This window comes from Argiope bruennichi, chromosome 3, assembly GCF_947563725.1.
Source record: "Argiope bruennichi chromosome 3, qqArgBrue1.1, whole genome shotgun sequence".
NCBI lineage: Eukaryota > Metazoa > Arthropoda > Arachnida > Araneae > Araneidae > Argiope > Argiope bruennichi.
Window position 1 is genome coordinate 142,286,336 of NC_079153.1, and position 18,887 is coordinate 142,305,222.

Consider the following 18,887-nt stretch of genomic DNA (forward strand, 5'->3'; position numbering starts at 1 on the left):
GAAACTTCTGACAAGCTTAATTATTAAAGGAATTTTGGAGATCATAAACATAAGTATTTATTAAGATTTTAAGTTTGAATTTTTTGAGAACATAAAAATTTCTCTTTGCATATTTTGTATTTGGAGGGGGGGGGGATCCTTCAGATATAGTGTATGCTTTTTTTTTGTAATTGTTTAGATTTTTTTTACTACATAATAATATGTAATTCTCTTTTCATTATGTTCTGTTTTCTGTCAATCTGTTGCTGAAATGCATAAATTTCAATTTGGTATTCAGATCTGTAGTTCCAAATTTTTTCGATAGAAGATATTAAATTTTTACTTATACCTTTAAATATATTTGAAACTATTTTAAATCTTTATATTCATGCAATTAAATTATCTCACTGATTGCAGATAATACCGGAAGGATTATGAAAACTTGCTATCAAAAACTCTTGGAATTTCTTGTTTCCAAACAGGTGTATATTTCTTTTTCTGTATCATTTTATAGTTTGTATTGCTTATAAAATATAAAGAACAAAATTAAAAAAATAAATGTATAAAGATGTTTAAATTTTTAACATCATATTAACTATATTATAAATTAATATTGAAATACAGGGTTATTTAAATGAAAGGTGTGGAAGTTTTATATATTGTGAACAATAAATAGGGCCACCACCTTACTGATCTATAGAGTTTTTTTATTTCAAAACTGTCTCGCTGTTATATCGGTTGCAGGGACCAGATGATTTGACATTTCACAACTGGCCTCGTAGACCACTTGATAAGACCTAATATTTATGTCTTTGGGAATTTATAAAAGATAAAGTTCATGTGACAAATTTATGTGAACTGAAGTAACAAATTTCTTCTGCTGTACAATCATTTACTTACATGTATCTGACTGGAATTTACATACCATCTTGATATAATATATGTAACTAAAGCAACTTGGTCAAACACTTTAAAAGAAACTTACACATTTTCTCCTTGTGTTTATATATTATTAATCATTCTGTGTCCTTCATTTATAAAAATGTAGCATTTTTAAAATTGGATTATTCATGTTGAATAATCTTGTAATTGTTATTGCATGCCTTAATTGGAGTTTCTATCAAATAATTTAACTCTTTAGTTAAATAATAGTAGCTAGTATAATATATTGATCACTGATAGTTTCTTTTAAAGCTATATTTATTGTAACTTATTTTTCTTGAGACCAATATATTTTTTTTAATATCTCTTCTGCATTTAGTAAGCACAGTAAGAACATGCTATATAAATAAAGATACATTATTCATTCTTTCATTTTTTTTTAGTTAACTCGAGTTGTTTGTGCACTTTCTTCACTTTTGAGCAAGATCCATCTCTATGAAGTTTTATTGGAACTGTCTGATTCTGTTGAGAAGTAAATATTTTTTTAAATTTGATATACTTTGTATCATTTTTTTATCTTTTGATTTGCATTCATTACTTTTTTTATAATCTGAAGCTGGTAGAATAAATTTCAAATGTGAAAAATTATTGTATTTCTCTTTATATTTCACCATTATGTCAATATATAATTCCAAGATTTTGTATGTTCTATTTTGTAGAATTCCAAATTTGCGAAATGCACTCATTATCTCTATCAAATTTCGTTTAGAGCTATATATTATACTATTATACAAAGCACTTGAATAGTGTACGAATGATAAAATATTCTATGTTGTCATTAAGCAAGAATATCTAAATCGTAGCAAAAAAATGTTATTTTTATGTCAAAAAAATCTTCTAAAATAATGTCAAATTAAGCATGATAATCAACTTCAGATTAAATGAAAGAAATTGATTGGATGAAAGGAAGATCTTCTGCTAACTCAGAATTCGTTAGTTTTTTAAAAAAGTTGTTTGTTTATTTTTCATTATTCTTGAAGTTTCTCTAGTGTTTATCATACTTTTTTTAATTATATCTTTGATGTGATGATAGCAATAATTTATTGAATTGTTATACATTTTAATCAAGTTCCATGCATTCCATGAGCAATTATTTTTCTACTTGTAGTTGACCTCATGCATTTTTCAGTAAGTATATTTCTGTTCCACATCCAATAAATGAAAGGGTATTTGTGTACTTTAGTATATTTTGTTAGTCATACTGACCTTTCAATTATATATATATAGAGAAAGAGCAGTTAAAATTTTAATTCCTATCCCTTCAAAAGACGTTTAAAAAAATTAGGAATTGATTTAAAAGGAAAGGCAAATCTATTGGAATCTTGTAATGAAACAAAAAGGATTTTTTTTTAATTTTTTAAAATAATGCCCTTTTGTCTTATTAAAAAAATAATTTACAAATGCATGTTTGTACATTACATTTGTATCCTGAATATTTGATATTAAGTTGCATTTTTTCGTCTTATAGTTTTTCAGATTCTTGAAACAGGACTTTGATTTCTTGTTATCAGGGGCAGATTTGCAGCTATGTAGTTGCCGAAAGGCTCCTGGGCTGAGAGAGACTATAGGCTATTAGTATATCATTAGAGTAGTTGTCAAATGAATTTGTGAAAAATACAAATTCAGTAGATTAAAAAAAAATCAGGACTACAATGTATATTTATAGTGAATTATTAAATACATTAAATTACATATATATGTAGAGACGTGTAACTTTGGCTTGAAAACAGGCCTCTACTAACCGTATCATATATCAAATCAGATATTTCTCATAAATCCTAGGGGAATGGCTTGATTGAGATTAATACTTAGAGATTAGTCATATTACAAGAACCGCACACTATATGAGAGCAAATGAATTTGATGAACTTGACGAATGACTGGGCTGTTTTACATCAACGGACGCTTTTGCATGACTGAATACAGAGTTTTACTGGTGGGAATGAGATGGCTTTGTATTGGCTGTTGAGTGGTGACACAAGCGGCGCCATCAGTTTGATGCTCCGGACACCACATATATATTTAATATTTGGAATATTAATTATTCATTTCACAAGTTAAATTTCTTTTAACATGTGCTGTTAAATAGTTTTTATTATTGTAATTGTCTGAATGTCTGTAATGTAACTGTCTGAATTGGCTGCGGCACCATCAGGATGATGCTCCGGACACCAGATATATATTTAATATTTAGAATATTAATTATTCATTTCACAGGTTAAATTTCTCTTAACATGTGCCGTTAAATAGTTTTTATTATTATAATTGTCTGAAGTTTATTATTTCTTTATATCTATTATAATAATGATATCTTTATTTGTCAACAAGAAAATCATTGGCTAATAATTATATTAATTTCTTACAAATTTTTTTTTTATTAAATTTTAAATATTTAAATATATTTTCTTTTTTAAATAAGTAACAAATTTAGTAAATTTTTTAAATTAATAAATTTATTTTTAAATATATATGTAAATTTTTTGTCTTACAATTTAAAAATTAATGACTTAACAATAATAAAAATTCCGCATATTTATTAAAATAAAAAATTAAACTGAAATAAATGTTTAATATGATGAATAAACTAAAAATATCTTGGAATGTGTCTTGGAGCTACAAATTGTCTTTAATTCCTTTATTGTCTATTATCACGTTCAGTTAACACTGACGGTTGCAGTTTAAATCTTATTTGTCAGTTTAATATTACTTACTAATTCAGTAAAAGATTGCCGAGCAGTTTCATCTAATTTCAGCATTATTAATTTGTTGAATGCGAAATTATTTTAATTTTTGTAGACTTGTTCAGAGTACTCAAGTTCCTGATATAAAGAGTGCACCTTCAGATTCCTCAGATACTGTAGAAGCAAGAGCAACATCTCTTGAGCCAGAATTAGAAACAGTTGAACCGATTTCCAATTCTAGTGAAACTGCAGTCCAAGTTATAATTTCTTCATTACAAGAAATAACTTGCATGTACCATAATGCTTGGAAAAATTTGGTAAATAAAACTAAATTTTTTGTAAAGATATTTTATTAAAGAAATATATTATGCAATAATATTATTTTTGAATTTTTATATCCTTATAAACTTTTAAAAAGTTGATTTTATATGGAAAAATACTTATTTTTTGTGCTTATCAAATTTTGTAATGTTTAGATGTATAATTTATTTTTATTATTATTTATTCTTAGAATAAATTATTTCAGTAACATGTATTAGTTCTAAAACTTGGCTAAAAATTATTATCCATACAAGTGCTAATTATGCATGTCAACTGCATATTTTAACTTATAAGTTGCACAATTCTCCATTTACAGTGAGCGTTAATTATATTATTGAATTGTGAGTAAGGAAAATTTGAAATAAACTGTAAAACTACATGAACTTTGCAGATTTCACTACAAGGTTATGTCACTCACTTACTATTTTTTTTAATACATCATATTTCTTGCTAACACTAATAAAATGAATTTTCAATGAGATTAGTGCTGCCCCAATTTCTATACATTGACAAGGTGATTTATGCATGATAATAATGAGAAAAGAGTATTTGTAGGAAAGGGGAATACTGTTGAAGCTGACTAAATTATTTTCTAACTGCTCTAAAAATCTTCCACATATATTCAGTAAGTAAGTAGTTCTATAATATAAAAACACTACTGAATGGTGCTTACATTAAGGAGAAAAAAAAGTTTTTGATTTGCTTGCAGTTTTTTTTATACATATATTTATTTTTAATGATATTTTAAACTCTTAATTTAATCCAAATTAATTTCCAAAACTCTACCTTAATTTAGCCCATCGTAACTGCATTCTAAAATATTCTCTTATTTCGTGATCCAATTCCACTTTCGGTTTAATTAATCCCTTTGTAAAAATAATGTGCCATCAGTACTATGTATGAAATGAAAGTGATACTTTTGTCCTTTTCAGAGGTCAAAACATGTATTCCATTGGCTTTTGTCTGGAAATCTCATTTTATATAAGACTAGTGATCATTTGTTTCGGTCCTTTTTGCCTTCTCTCTTCTTTCTGACTTCTGCTTTTGTACCGCAATGCATCTGCTTGTAAATAAATTGCTTTCCCGAGATGGATATTAAAGAGAGAATAAAATGAAATTAAAAATACAACATCTTGTCTATGTCTTCAAACCTGCACTCTGCTTCAACCAAAATAATGTTATATATTATTTAGCCGACAGGATTCGAATAATATTACATATATAAATATATATATATATATATATATATATTAGCTTTGGTTTTTTTGATGTATGCTTATGATGTAAGTTTTCTACTCCATTACTCCATAGAGTTTTGAGATATAAATGGAGAAAGCTAGTCACCTGTTTCTTCTCGAAATAAGCGTACCCAACACGAGTCACATGACTTGTGGTGAATCTTAGAATAAGAATTCTTTTTCTGGCACCATATCGCAAATCTTGGCATACTCAAAAACTGTTGTGCAACCTTTTGTTTCTAGGCTTTAGGTCTGGTCAGTATAACATTTTCTGTAATTTTTTTTTTTTTTTGAGATTATTATTCTTTGAAAACTAAGCATACTGGTTTCAAAAATAATGGTTTCTTTCTCATAGCATCAGTAGCTGAGTTTGTTGATTTAAATCGTGTTTAGTTTTTTACTTTATTTTTTGCATTAATTAAAAGTGATTATTTTCCTTCTTTAAGTAAACATTTTAATTCTTTTATTTACCTAAAAATGTGCTTTAATTTTGCATTATATGTTCAGATACTTTTTATCATATTATTATCATTCTTTTTTCTTATTAAAATTATATTAATCAAATAACAACAACGTGCCGAAACAAAATACAAATCTGTATATCAGTTGTTATGTATATCTGTAATTTAACAGTGAGATTTTATTGAAAGTTTTTCTTTTGATGGGGCATCGTTAAGGAAAATTGTCCTATATAGTAAATATGCCATACAAAAATTGCTTTGCAAAATTTAGAGACTGACCGTAAAGTAAAAAGGTAATTGTAAAGTAAAATAAGGTAAACTTTAATATTTTGACAACTCTTTAGCATAACAACTAAAACTACTGTTTAGACACATTTCTTATAGTTTTATGGCTTAGTATCAGCTTAAAATATTTCTCTTTTGATGTATAAGTTTACCTATAACTTTGTTTCTAATAACTGCAAAAAAAAAAAAAAGTAAATTATTTATTGGAATCTTAAATGTGTTGACTTTAAGATTTTGTATGACTCTTTATACAAAATAATAAAAAAATTCGAAATTTTTACAAAAACGGTAATATCAAGATAAAGGCATTCGTTAGTAATTTATAAATATTGACATTCAAGCAAATTTTTTATCTGTAATGATAGCATTTCTTAATTTAATATTTTCTTATCTTTACAATATTTATTAGTTTCTTTTTAGGTTTTAATTAAAATTCATAAAAAATATGCAACTGTTACTTAAACATTTATGAAATTTTGCTGTATAAAGTTTTCAATAAAACATACTTTTCATTTTCACTACCTCATTCACAATGGTTATTTAATATCATTCATGGTATAATACAATTCAAATATTTATAGTAAAAAAAGGCACTACAAATTGGAAATAGTAAGGAACTTTATTTGCATTAAAATAATTACACAATTATTGTTTTTGTATGCACTTGTATTGGTGAAAAAAAAAAAATCACACCAAACTTGCAGCCAAACGCATGCAACACATTCAAGATTAAAATGAAGAAAGTAGCAAAATATAATGCAGTTATATCGGTTTAAATGAAGCTTCATAACAAGTTAATTAAATTAAATACAATAACTGAACAAAGCTATGAAATATTATTCAGCTACAACATCAGAGTCACTGAATGATCCAAGCTACAAAATTTTAAATCGATTTTAAATGGGTATAAAAAGAATATTATTACTAATCTGTAATGTTGCTTCCTAGCATGGTAAGTTCAATCATTGGAACAATGTTTTATGATCAGCTCTGTTGTATGCTGATCTCAGAGTTTGGCAACCATTTGGCGACTTGGTAGCAAATTTGGCAACAAAATAGATAATACTGGAAACTTTCAGAATTTTAGCGATTGAGCTAATAGGAATCGAGATATGCCTGATTGTTCCAGAACCTTCTCTGCCTGCCTCCAGGAACTATAAAAGATTGGTAGTCTCAAGCTGAAGTCAATCGTGGAAAGCGACGGCAGAATAGTTGGATCATTGTGGCGAAGTGCAAGCATTTGCTGAATTGAGCTGTGTACCGAGTCCTGTTGTTTATTGTAGAAGTAGCATTGAGTTATGTGTGGAGATGCTAGTCGTGTAGTATTGAATCGGCCATTGAATACAGCTAAAGTGAGGAGACAGTGGAAAATTGCAGGGTTTGGAGAGACCTTAGAGAGTAGCCATGGAAATTCCCTCCTCTTGCTGAATTCTGTCTGTCCGCTTTGTGTGTTGTGGTTGTTATTACTATTGATTACTGCTTGAGGGCTAATGTTTGTTGTAGTGTGCTGTTGTCTGTTGCTTTTGTTCGCCTTGGTTTACATTTGTCATCTGTGTGTTCTTTTTTTATTCGTGTGTAATAAAAGTCGTTGTCCATTTCTAAAGGACTGTTTTCTTCATCTACCAACAAATCGGAAAGAACCCCGGAATTTCTGTAACAATATGCTTATTTTACATATCTGTGAAATGATACTAGACTATCATGGAAAGCTCTTTGCATCCAGTTGCACATCAAAAGTGAACCATGTCTTAAATAAGCTTTAAAATTTTAAGTTAAAAGCGATAAATAATCTGCCATTGAAATATAATGGAGAATGTGGTTTCAGAGAATGCAAATCTTTCTACATGTCATGTGGTTTTATGTTGTCCTATTTGCAGTATTTCAACTGTATTCTTGCTTCATTTTTGCTTATTTCCCATTTTTATTTATTTGTGTGTTTTCTTATAATTTAATTTAATAGTTTTTTAAAATTCCTTTTCTCTTCATCTGTTTTCTTTTTTTCCCATTTGATTATGTGATGTTATTAAAAATCTGAAATTTAACTAACAGCAGATTTTTTAAATGTCATAAAAAAGTAACCCCATTAATCTTTTTTTGTAGATGAAGTGTCTTTGGACTGCAATTACTTGCACTTTTACTTTTTTAAATCTTGATTTTTCTTCTAGAGATATTTCCTCCATGTAACTAATGCTGAAATTTTATATTTCCACAGTGAAAATACTGTGGAAATATGAAATAAGTAATGAAATTGTAATTATTATTATTATTTTATCAATTAATAATAATCATTACAATTGGAGCAGTCACTCATTTGGATGTAATCCAAAAAAAGGAAACCAAATATTTGGAACTAATGCATAATTTAAATACTTTATTTGGGCTGTCAAATTTTTGTTATGAAGCATTTTAGTTTCAAAAAAATATTATTTGCATATTGTAACAAATTTTTTCCCTGAGATTGGTAGCAACTGAATCATATTCTGTTTTCTTCTCCTTGATTTCTTCTCCATAGTTAAAATATTAATACCAAAGCTATGCTTGTTTTTTTTTTTTCTGGAGGAATTTTATTTATTTTTTATATCATGATAACTACATCACAGATAATAGTAAATAACAAATAAATAAAAAAACAAAAGCAAATAATTTATTAAAGCTGTGAAAAAAATGTTATACTTTAATGTAATATGGAATTTGATAAATTGAATCAATATCAATATTATGCTAAATCAATTTATAAATATAATAGAATATACTGTTTCTGGGAACTACATCAGATTTGATAATTATATTGAATTAAAATTAACTTTCACTTTTCACTTTTAGGCCCAGATGAAAAGATTTTTACCTGCTAGAAGTCAGTTTGAATTTCCCAAATCTCCTTACAATCCATACCAAGGATTACTTAGAATGTTTAAGCAAAAGTAAGTAATTTTGAGGAAAAAGCATCTTTTACTTAATTTTCACAATTTGTGGCACAGTGTTCCAGTACATGTAATACTTTACTTCACTTGCTTCTAAAATCTTTAAATTTTACTGTAAATGGGAAAAATAGATTTGGTTTCACTTTTAACTTACTTTTTTTAATAATAGATGACAGTTTAGCAAATTCATAATTTTCAACTATAGTGCACTATGTAAAAACCTGTTTTTTAAAGAAAATTTCTTTAGTTTTTTTAATGATAATTTTTGGAAAAAGATTTCATTGTTATTTTGTTGCTGTATCTTAAACTATTTATTCTATATATTTTAGAATTTTTTTTATAGAAAAAGCATAATTATTGGATAAAATTAGGTATTCCATCAACTGGAAAATTGCACTGATCATGTTGTTTGGTAGGACGCTATTTCAATAAAGGAACAAAACAACTATGTCTTTGTTTCCTGTTCTCCCTTTTTCATGAAAAATTATCTCATTTTAAAGAATGTTGTTCAGGAGGATTAAAATTCTTGGAAATGACTAGCAAATGACTAGCCTTGACTAGCAAAATGACTTTTGCTAATGTTCATTTTGTATAATTGTGAAAATATCTGTATAGAGGATGGATATAAAAACAACTTTCCCTGTTTGGTGGCATCTACAGCTAGAACGAAAGGAAACCACATTTCATATATAAACTATGAAAGGCATGGGAAAATGAATTCTTCCGAAAAATAAATTTGTATCAGAAGTTGCTGAAAGGGGAAATATTAGCACTGCTGACACATACAAACGAGGAACTTGCCTCACTTTCGCTTTAATGTTTCTTTCCAAATGGAGATCGCCATTAACTAGCCTTGGAAAATATTGTGGAGAGATGAGGCACATTTTTATTTTAATGGCATCTGTCAATACTCAGAACTGCCATATTTGGGCACGTGAACATCCCACATTGATCTAAGAAATGCTATTGTATTCCCCAAATGTGACCATGTGGTGTAGTTTCATGGCCAGTTTGGACCTTCCATAATCGGACTTTAACTTCACTCAAACAGGTCCTATTGCATTACTATTAATGGGGGAAAATATGGGCAAATGCTGCAAATTTTTGTTATTCCGCAATTGTAGCAAAGACAGTGCTTGAACTAGATATTTTTTTCTGCAAAATGCAACATGGCCACATATATACTGTTCAGTACAGAGCCTTTTATGATAGCATTTTGGTACTGAGAGAGTTATTATTCAATATTTTTAGACGGAATGGCCACCCCGTTCCTCGGACATCATTGCATATGACTTTTGGCTGTGTGCGAGTACCTGATATCCATAGTGTGCACTGGTAGCATTCCAAACCTGCATGTCTTGAAACCAAACATAAGACAGGCTGTTATAAACATTGTAATTGACAGTTTACACACAGCAGTAGCGAACATCATACACTGTACGCAATATGTTGTATACAAGGAAGGTCACCATGTTGAAAATGTTGCATGCCGTTCAGAGGACCCAAATGTTGATGAATAAAAGATTATTTTCTGTGAGTTTCAAGAATTAATTCATGGCTGTACTCCTACAGTGCCAGTATTTCCCCTATTGGCAACTTTTCTTTTGGGGGGGGGAATTCATCTTTCCACGCTTTACGCCTTTCACAGTCTGTATGTAAAATTTTGTTTCATTTCGTTTGTTCATTTTAGCTGCAGATGCCGGCAAACAGGGAAAATTATTTTATGGTCTGCCTGTATATAAGTTATAGCTTATTATTTTTATTTTAAATATAATCATAGTTAATTTTTTATTGTAAATTGACTGTATTAAAAATGGTGTGGAGAAATCAGCTAAATCTTTTAGAAAGTCCAAAAGTTCTTGAAGCATTGTCCTCCAATAGTGAACATGAGCAAGCTTCCTTGTGGTACTAAATCTGCTATACAGGCATAAAGTAGTCTTTTTTTTTTCAAATGCAAGAGATGTTACTTGTTTTTGCGCTTCACCCCCCCCCCCCCCCCGAATTAAAATAGCAAGTACAATCTGTGAAATTTAACCTGTGTACTCCTGCAGGTCTAAATAGATTAGATGCAATTTTTAAAAAAAAATTTTTAGCTTAAACTTTAAAGTGTAGTGCACCGCAAAGGATTAAATGATTTTATTACACGTTTTATTGAAGGATTCATAAACAACATTAAGTTTTTAACATTTAGCAAAATTTACACATACTTCATTAACTATCTCATTACACTTCTTTATTTTTTTTAAAATTTTTATTTTGTTCCCCCTCCACTTTCCTAAAATTGCAGTATTTATATTTCAGAACTTAGGATGTAAATTATTCAGTTTGTCTTAATATATGTAATAACTAAAATTTAAAAAGAAGCAATATAAAAGATTGACAAAATTATCTCAAGTGTATAATGATTGGAGGCTCTATTTCTTTTCTAATAACTTTTTTTTTAATTCTTACCCCTAACAAAGCAAATTAGTAGAGAATGTTTTTACTTCATTTTCTAACTTCTTTTTTGTCTGGGTGAAGATATGAAATTAATAATTGCAATTGTAATAACTCATGTGTATACAATAACTCATATGTATTGGTTTGAAAATAACCATGGTATGATCAATTTCAGTATTTCTTTTTTCAATGGAAAATGGTAGGTGTTCATGATGCAGGAATTACATTCTTATAAAATTTTTTTTGTACCATTCCATTTCAAATATTATCTATTTCTTTATTTTCATGTATTTGTTACAAATGAAGCAAATTATTGGAAAATATTTTTGTGCTACTTTCCTCTCCTGCATTATCTGGACACCCAGGCATTCTCTCAGCTGTGAAGGAATTACTAAGTGAATTGCTTTCATCTCAAGAAGGAATGCTTTTTCTACTGTCTCTAACAGATGTTATAAATGGAATTCAAAGAACTTTATTGCATACAGTTGTAAGTTAATATATTTCTATTATTAGAAAAAATAAATTTTTTAAATCTAATATATAAAAATCTCATGTCACGGTGTTTGTGTTCGTACTCCTCCGAAACGGCTCGACCGATTTTTATGAAATTTTTTATGTGTATTTGGTAAGTATGAGAATAGATCGTAAAGTATATTTCATAATGCTAGGTAATTAGGGTGTTGAATATTCACATTCAACGTACACTGATGAGATCAACTCTTACTTGAAATCATCGCCACTGTGGCGTAATGTCGAAAAAGTCCAGTTAAAAATAAACATGAGTGTTCAAATGCTACAAGATCCATCTGCTGACACATTCTCGGACCAATTGTTAGATATCGGCGATGGAAAAGTTGCTGTCTATGAAAATACTGGATGCATAAAATTGCCCATTAATTTCTGCACTGTCGTGGATTCTCAAAATGCTCCCATTGACCGCATACTTCCCGATGTAAGCACACAATACATAAATCATGTGTGGCTGGCAGAAAGAGCTATTTTGGCAGCAAAAAATGTGAATGTCGTCAATTTAAACTTCAAGATATAGCAGTCGTTGCCAGTCGACTTGGTATCATACAAATCGATCAATACAGTTTGTGATGCTAACAAAGCTGTAAATTATCTAACAGAGTTTTTGAACTCACTGGATTTGCCAGGCATGTCACCACACCTTCTACAACTGAAAGCTGGATCTCCGGTTATTTTACTTCGGAATTTGAACTCACCACGGCTGCGCTATGGTCATTAAAAAATTGAGGAAAAACGGTGTCTGAAGCCTCCATTTTGAATGGCAAATTTCGAGCCGAAAATGTTTTGCTGCCACAAATTCCAATGATTCTCACAGATGTGAAAATTGAATTCAAATGCGTTCAATTTCCTATATTAGATTGCATTCGCAATTACAATTAATAAGTTGCAAGGCCAAACGATATCTGTTTGCGGCATTAGGTTTGGACACAACTTGTTTTTCACACGGACAATTATGCATGGCATGTTCTTGCATGGGCAAAGCATCGAGCATATTTGTATTAGCTAAAGATGGACTGACAAAAAAATATCGTACACTCAATTGCTCTTTGAAATGAATATAGATTTTCTTTATTTCATTTTTATACTTTAGAATAAAAAATATATTACTTTTTCACTTTACGTTAAACTTTTAAGAGATCAAACAATGTATATGTTCATTTCGTTAATGAAATACATTGTATTGAGAAAATAAATGGTCAGTGTTTTTTTGTTTTTATCAGCAATCATCATTTATAGCTCTCCATTCCTCTTTCTGTCATAGATCCCATCCCCACACACTTACAATACATTCGTTATTTTTTAATTAACCACAAAAATATTCACTAGAAATAATTTATATGGCAGAACAACGTTTGGTGGGACAGCTAGTTTGTATATAAAATATTGTGTTTTTTGCAATTAAATTTTTAATGCCAAATTTAATTTTGTTTAAGCTCTATGGAACTAGTTTTGCTAATTTCGTTTGCTCAGACTTACTAATGAAACCTTCTTACTTGGTTCTATAACCATTTGTTACATGCACATATGCTGTTTATTTTTGAAATTTTGTTGCATATTATGAGCTGCAGTAGAATAAAATTGTTTCAGATACATATATTTCATATGTATGAAACATACATATATTCAGATACATATATTTCATATGTATATAATGAATTTTATTGCAATGATTACTGTTAAATTATATTGTTTTCATTCATTGAAAGAAGTAGTGTGAAGTTTTACTTTTGAGGTTAAGAGCATTTATGTTATTACTCTTTATTATTATGTAATAGCTTTTTTATCTTAAATTTTAATCGGTGATTCTTTTCAAATAGTTCAGCATATTATCTTATTGAAACATTTTACATACTATGCCATGGCCCATTTTCTTTTACCTGTTGTATCTTTAAAGATTTTATATATATATATATAGTAGGAAAATATTATATGGCAATTATTATTTCTAAAAAATTATGAGTATAAAAATGCATTTTTATGTGGATTAGTTGTGCTTCTGTAATTTTAATGTTTGACTCATGGTTGACCATAAATTAGTACGTAATATGATAGCAGTACTTCTTACTTTTTTTTGACGAATTAAATTGATATTAATATGTGTGTCATTAGTTTTTTGATATACCTTGCAAGATTTGAAAAGATTATATTAAAATGTTTTTTAAATTAGTATTTTAATTGAAGTACTATTACATAATTCAGTCTTACCCGCTCACTCAAAGGTTTAAGAGTTTTAATCTGTTCAGGAAGTGCAGCACATAAATGTGTTTGTGCTAAATTCTCCTTTGAACTGACACTGGAATCTGCTTTACAACAAATATCAAGTGCATAAATGCATCAGGCTATTGCACCAAATTGTTATCAATTTTGTGATGCATTTGTGCACTTGACATTTGTTGACAAAAAGTTATCAAACACCAAAAGCTAAACATGGATAAATAAGGCCATCTGTCAGATGGCATTATTTATCCATGTTCCCCCCTCCCCTCCTCCTCCCCTGTGTTTCTTTTCAAAATATTGTTTTTGCACATTAGTATTTCTTTTTCTTAGTTGTTCAAATGCCTGTAAATCATTATTTTTTAAACAAAAATGTATGCTTATTCTGAAGAGGTTCCTTATAATTTCTCTTCTTGCAGGGGATGGGTATTTATAGGAGATATTCTTGAAAATATTTTGTCACTCCCACTTTCATTTGCGGAGTGATGGCTAAAGATCATATTATCTTTCAAAGAAGGATGATGTAAATTTATGAATGGTCTGCCTATGACTTTTTCTGATAGTAAAAAAATATTTAATTATTGATGGTTAAAAAATTGATGTATTGTTTACTTGAACCAAAATTTAAAAACAAAAAACAAAAATAAAATAAATTGCGGGATTCTTATGAATGTTAGAAACTGCATTGATCTACACTTAGACATTTTTCATACAACTTTAAAATGGCTATAATTTCAATATTTTTGATATTTTTATAATTTAAAAGTAAAAGCAGATTTTCCTGTACCTTTATATTTTGTATCTATATTCTAATGTTAATTTTGGATCTTTTAATTGCAGTACAATGCAGTATATTTTTAGTTTTTTGACATTAAATATCAAGTATTCTACTTAAACATTTTTTTTTATTATGATTGAAAAAAATGGTATTTTTACAGTCAAATTCACAATCAAATTGAGAAACATTGTTATGAAAGTAGCTTTTATTTATAGGGTGAAAGTAGTAATTATCTCACAACTGCTTGAGAGCAGAAACTTAAATACTAAATAAGAACTTCCTAGTAGATATTCGACTTTAGTTAATTTATATGAATGACAATGAGTCAAATTTGCATATGCTGGACTTCTCTTAAACATTTTAGAAATTAATCATAAATTATATTGAAAGTAGACTTCTGCCCTTGGGTGCTCAAGAGTCTTTACCCTCAGAAGCTATTGCACCCTTCTTTGTGGGATAATCTTTGTGAGACATCATCATCATTGAAAGTAGAAATTTGGATTCAGACCTAGGACTTATCGATCCATAGGCTTAGACACTATCCATTTAACTATGGTGCTGTCAATTGCTTTATGCTTATTTAATGATCAGTACTGCTTTTATCACTTATTTAGAAAATATTTTTATATATATATATAAAAGTTACTTTGTAGGCATTGTTATGTAAAATTATGCATTATTTTTATAAAATTTAATGCATTAGGTTTAATAGAAAGAAATGCTCTGTTCTCTATGGACAGTCAGCAGAAAGTAACTGACCAAGCTTGGTTTCATAACTGAACCAAGTGTTATACAGAGTTATAAATTTTGTCAGGCAGGATGTCAGTGCCATTTCAAATCTAGTTTGTTTTTTAAATTGAAAGACATTTTATTATAAGTTATTAGTTTAAAGAAATGCAGTATTTTCAAAAAAAAGTTGTTAATTTAATTGACGATAATCAAAACTCAAATCAGTGAAAAAAACACAAAAAACAATGTGCAAATTTTCAAAAACAACATCATTAAAAATAACAATATAAATGTAATAGTAAAATAACAATATAAATGTCAAACATATTAGAGCATCCAATTAAAAATAATATCACATACATTAAATTTGCTTTATATCTATAAATAATGTATTAGAAATTTTATTATTCATAGAGAAGAGATAAAAAATAATTGCTTTAGTTTATTCTACAGTTTTTTACTTTTTTGATAAAATTTATAAATTAACAGGGTTGCCATACTACTGGGAGAACCTGGAAACTGGGAAAACACAGGAAATTTAAAAATCGTCTAAAAAAACAGGGAAATTTGAAAATTTTTCATTAAAACCAGGAAAATACTAGGAATTTTAAGTTAGTTATTTTAATTTAGTTAAGTTTTAGTTATTTTTTCAAGATCTAAAAAATGCCAAAGATTTCAAGAATTAAAGATAGTAGTCATAACTTCCAAAGATGAAACAATACCATTTGCAGCTGTGTAAATCGGAAACTTGCTATTTTTCTACTCTCCTTTTTTCTGTATAGATCAATCAAATTTTGATTTGCGATACAGTTGTTCTTTTCCATGAGATTCTTGAATTGCAGCTAATGAGCATGCTTAAGACTTCTGTAACTGTGTGAAAGAATAGAATGCATTTCTCTGGCAGGAATAACAACAGCACAATGGTATTAATTCTACCATATTTGAGTTTATTGAATATTGAGTTTCTGGGAATTTTTTATTATTTGAGAAATTGTGAGCTTATTTAAAATAGGTTATATGTATATTTTTTAATTAACTGCTAAAATTCTTTATTTAATACAAATTGGATAAATGAAAAAAAAATTACTCCTGATTTTGCTGAATGGGTTCAAAAAGTTTTGCAAAATCCATTTATTTTGTACTGTTTGCTTTGTAAGAAGATAATAAACCTAAATAATACAGGTAATTTCTAGTCATGCTGAAACTGGAAAATATAAAAGATAACATGACAGTTTAATCATTGATGTTGGAATCTAAAGCATTCTGTGTGCATCCAGGGCATCTTGTCCTCTTTTCCCTCATTTGTGTTTTTCCTGTTCATTTTATAGGCAGTTTGCAGGAATCTCCTGATCGACGTTCACAGGCGAGAGTGGTCTTAGAATGGGTTAGATTGCAGATTTATGACCATCTTCATAAAAGCAATGGCTGTCAGAACTGGGCTTAAGAGGAATACGGGAAAAAAGAGGCATCAAATCTGAAAATGTCAAATTAATGTTCAAACCGATTACGAACTTTTTAGTTCGAGAACAATCATTTAAACCTTAATATTTACAGGCACTTGTAAAAACTTGTAGCATTCTTTAATACATTCAGTGATATAGCCGAAATATTTTCACATATGTTCACTGAAAGTAAAATAGTAACTAAAACTGTACTTTGGGCCATAGAAAAAAAGTCGTGCTTTATTTGTTACTAATTAGCTCTGTGAAACTAATGGCTGAAAAATTTGCAGTAATTGATGCCCAAATTGCTAAATAATGCCAAATAAATTGTGAAAAAGGAATAAGTTTTAAAAAAATGCAATTTCGCTTTGTAATGTTTTTTGTTAATTAATTTAAATGACTTGTATCATGAAAGCAAAGAGGTTTCCATGTTTTATTTAACCTGAGTCCTTAATTTTGTGTGATTTGCAATTAAAGAGTATGAGAGGTAATATATTAACCCTCTTAATATATAAATTTTGTTTTGCTAAATTCTAAATAAAGATAAATTCTTTGTCTCTCTCTGTATATAAATAAAAACTTTCCATCAATATGCTATTATTTAGAATAATGTTAAATTGTTGCTTCCTTCCCTGCTTAATCCACTCTTTAAAGCCATACTACATTACAATTAGCACATGGGTTGTATTTGTACATTTCCTCTTATCTTGAATTTTTGTACAATGAATTTTTCTTTTTCCAGATTTGAGTGGCAACCGTGATCAGTGTTATTTTGTTTTTAATTTTACATTTGGAAGTCACTGATGATATATTCTTGATTATAAATTTTGTATAGATTTTGATATATTGCTGAAAAATTTGGTTCCTGGCCATCAAAAATTGAATTTTTGCTCAATTTTCTGATAAATACTAATTTTTTTTATTTAGGATGAAACCAGAGAAGAAAATGCTGATGAAAATGTGGCTCAGAATTTGGGCATGCAAATTGTGTATCATTTACAGGCATTGCTATATGTTGATTGTTTGATGGCTTACCATGCTAAAGGTAAAGTTATTGCTTCTCAATTTCTTATTTTGATTCAATTTCCTGAGATTCAAAAGGCTTGCATTTCTATATTTTTTATGTTTATTATTTCTTTGCACCCGTATAGGTGTCCATGTTTATTATTATTTTGCATTTTCAACAACCATAATTTTTGAAATTTCAGTGGAAAATCAAAATAAAAAAAAAATTATTGCTAAAAATATTATTTGACTTAATATAATGTTCTTGCTCAGATATCAAAGTTGTCACGTCATAGGGAGAACAGGGGAAACATAGGGAATTTAAAAATCATCTTTAAACAAACTGGTAAAATGCAGGGAATTTTAAAATTGTCTATAAAACCCAAGAAAATGCAGGCAAAGTTGAAAAATTTCATAAAATCCTGGAAAATACAGGAATTTTGAGTTTCTTAGTTATATTTTCCCATCTAAAAAATGCATAAAAATTGCAGGAATAGAAGATTGTAATCATAACTTCCAAAATACAAAACAATATCATTTGCAATTATGTAATGCGGAAACTCGTCCCTTTTCTACTCACTTAGCTTTTTTTCTATCTAGTTTTGATTTGCTAGACAATCGTTCTTTATACACGAGATTCCCAAATTGCAGCTAATGAGCATGCTCAATATTTCTATAACTGTGTGAAAGAGAACAAATTTCTCTGGCGGGAATAGTAACATTTAATCTGTAGATGCATCGTGGCGGAATTTAGTCACACACATGTGAGTTTATGGAATAGTTTGTTTATTATTTGAGAAATTGTGAGCTTATACAGTGTAAATTAGAGAATTTTTTTTAAACAATGAGCTGCTCACAATCTGTACTTAATACAAATTGGACAGATAAAAAAAAAGAATCAGTCAGATCAGATTTCGCTGA

The 18,887-nt window shown here is 28.6% G+C and overlaps 1 protein-coding gene across 1 annotated transcript in view; it reads left to right on the plus strand.

The window, feature by feature from the left end:
* Positions 1-18,887, plus strand: part of LOC129963783 (protein virilizer homolog) — a 111,062-nt gene that overhangs the window by 38,671 nt on the left and 53,504 nt on the right. The window contains exons 12-17 of the mRNA XM_056078337.1: positions 397-461; positions 1,305-1,393; positions 3,718-3,919; positions 8,731-8,828; positions 11,574-11,754; positions 17,889-18,006. Of these exons, the coding sequence (XP_055934312.1) occupies positions 397-461; positions 1,305-1,393; positions 3,718-3,919; positions 8,731-8,828; positions 11,574-11,754; positions 17,889-18,006 (753 nt within the window). The remainder of the gene's footprint in view (positions 1-396; positions 462-1,304; positions 1,394-3,717; positions 3,920-8,730; positions 8,829-11,573; positions 11,755-17,888; positions 18,007-18,887) is intronic.